Source organism: Diachasma alloeum, unplaced genomic scaffold (genome assembly GCF_001412515.2).
Source record: "Diachasma alloeum isolate Michigan unplaced genomic scaffold, Dall2.0 Dall_scaffold_01274, whole genome shotgun sequence".
Lineage (NCBI taxonomy): Eukaryota > Metazoa > Arthropoda > Insecta > Hymenoptera > Braconidae > Diachasma > Diachasma alloeum.
The window spans coordinates 122,834-124,576 of record NW_021681382.1 but is presented as its reverse complement, the minus strand read 5'-3'; the positions used below and the strand labels follow the sequence as shown (position 1 = coordinate 124,576).

Below are 1,743 nucleotides of genomic sequence, written 5' to 3'. Positions count from 1 at the left end.
GGTTTCATTCCTTAATATTAATTAGGAGAAAAGAGACGATTTTTTAATTAGCGGGCGAATTAATGGGGAAGCACTCTGCGCCGAGAAACCATTGAGTTTTTCATAGCGCCGCGACTTTCGTTGCAGTTTTCATTTTTTTATTACAGAGATTAAGGAATGAAACGGGGGTTGAAGGATGGGAAATTTAATTCTCCATCGAACAGCATTGGTTTCATTCCTTAATGTTAATTAGGAGGGGAGAGACGATTTTTGAATTAGCGGGCGAGTTGTCGGGAATCACTGCGCCGAGAAACCATTAGGTTTTTCATAGCGCCGCGACTTTCGTCGCAGCTTTTATTTTTTTATTACAGAGATTAAGGGATGAAATGGGGGTTGATGGATGGGGAATTTAATTCTCCCTCGAACAGCATTGGTTTCATTTCTTAATGTTAATTAGGAGGGGAGAGACGATTTTTTAATTAGCGGGCGAATTAATGGGGAAGCGCTCTGCGCCCAGCACCATTGAGTTTTTCATAGCGCCGCGACTTTCGTCGCAGTTTTCATTTTTTTATTACAGAGATTAAGGAATGAAAGGGGGGTCGAAGGATGGGAAATTTAATTCTCCATCGAAGAGCATTGGTTTCATTCCTTAATGTTAATTAGGAGCAGAGATACGATTTTTGAATTAGCGGCGAATTATTGGGGAGTCACTCTGTGCCGAGAAAACATTGGGTGTCTTATAGCGCCGTGACTTTCGTCGCAATATTAATTTTTTTATTGCGGAGATTAAGTGATGAAACGGGGGTTTATGGATGGGCAATTTAATTCTCCATTGAACAGTCTTTGTTTCATCCCTTAAGGCCCGGTTGGATGGATTTTTGCCCGACATGTCCCTAGAAAATTCCCCAGAAACTTGTAAAAAAAAACCATTTTCCGTTTCCACTAATTACAACCGTATGGTTACATAAAAAAATCTGATTTTTTTTTGAAAAAACAGATAATTTATTGCCTCTTAACGGAAATGGTGCCTTGAACGGGGGAAATAGATNCCCTATAATCCTGATAGTAAATTTGCTCTTTGCCTGTATGTAAAACCGTGCTTCTAATAAAGAAGTCTGACCACAAGGAACAGAAGAAGAAGAATTTATATTTGCTGTTGGAGACATAAAACAGAATCCCCGAATGATTCACTCTTAAAAATTTTGAATGAGCTAAAAACAAAGAGTTGACCGGGACAAACATGGCCCATCAGCAGAATGAATGCGACGTATCAAAAGTTATTCCCCAAGTAAACACAGATAATGAAAGACAAGTACGTGATTATCTCATTTTCACAAGAACAGAGTGATTACTGAAACAATGTTGATCCCTAACGCATTCCATATTTCGAGTTTTAGAATGAAGAATATCAACGGAAAATAAAACGAGTTCTGCACTTTTCTGATGGAGATCTCGTAGAATACGATACCAACGAAGTCCATGGCTTTAAGGAGGGGGTTCAGACCGAATTAGTGGATCCAGTGAGTAACAAATCCCTTTCCGTTAATGCAATTATTTGATGAATAGTCGGGTAGTGATTCCTGTGGGCATAACAATGAATTTGTGAAGTACTGCGCGAACTAGTTTTGAACGGGCGATTTTAGAAAAATTTATGAAAAGACCTTTTCAAAAGAAAACTTCATCACAAAATGAAACAGGAACCCTTATTCTACTTGCTCAACACATACTGAAGCTTCCGAATAATGAGATTCTCCCCCCCCCCCC

The 1,743-nt window shown here is 39.2% G+C and overlaps 1 protein-coding gene across 2 annotated transcripts in view; it reads left to right on the top strand.

Moving 5' to 3' along the window:
• The first annotated feature begins 1,034 nt into the window (after window positions 1-1,034).
• Window positions 1,035-1,743, top strand: part of LOC107046286 (protein FAM177A1) — a 21,418-nt gene continuing 20,709 nt past the window's right edge. For both annotated transcript variants that reach the window (XM_015268876.2, XM_015268875.1), the window contains exons 1-2: window positions 1,035-1,291; window positions 1,377-1,499. In XM_015268876.2, the coding sequence (XP_015124362.1) occupies window positions 1,220-1,291; window positions 1,377-1,499 (195 nt within the window). In that variant the 5' untranslated portion in view covers window positions 1,035-1,219. The remainder of the gene's footprint in view (window positions 1,292-1,376; window positions 1,500-1,743) is intronic.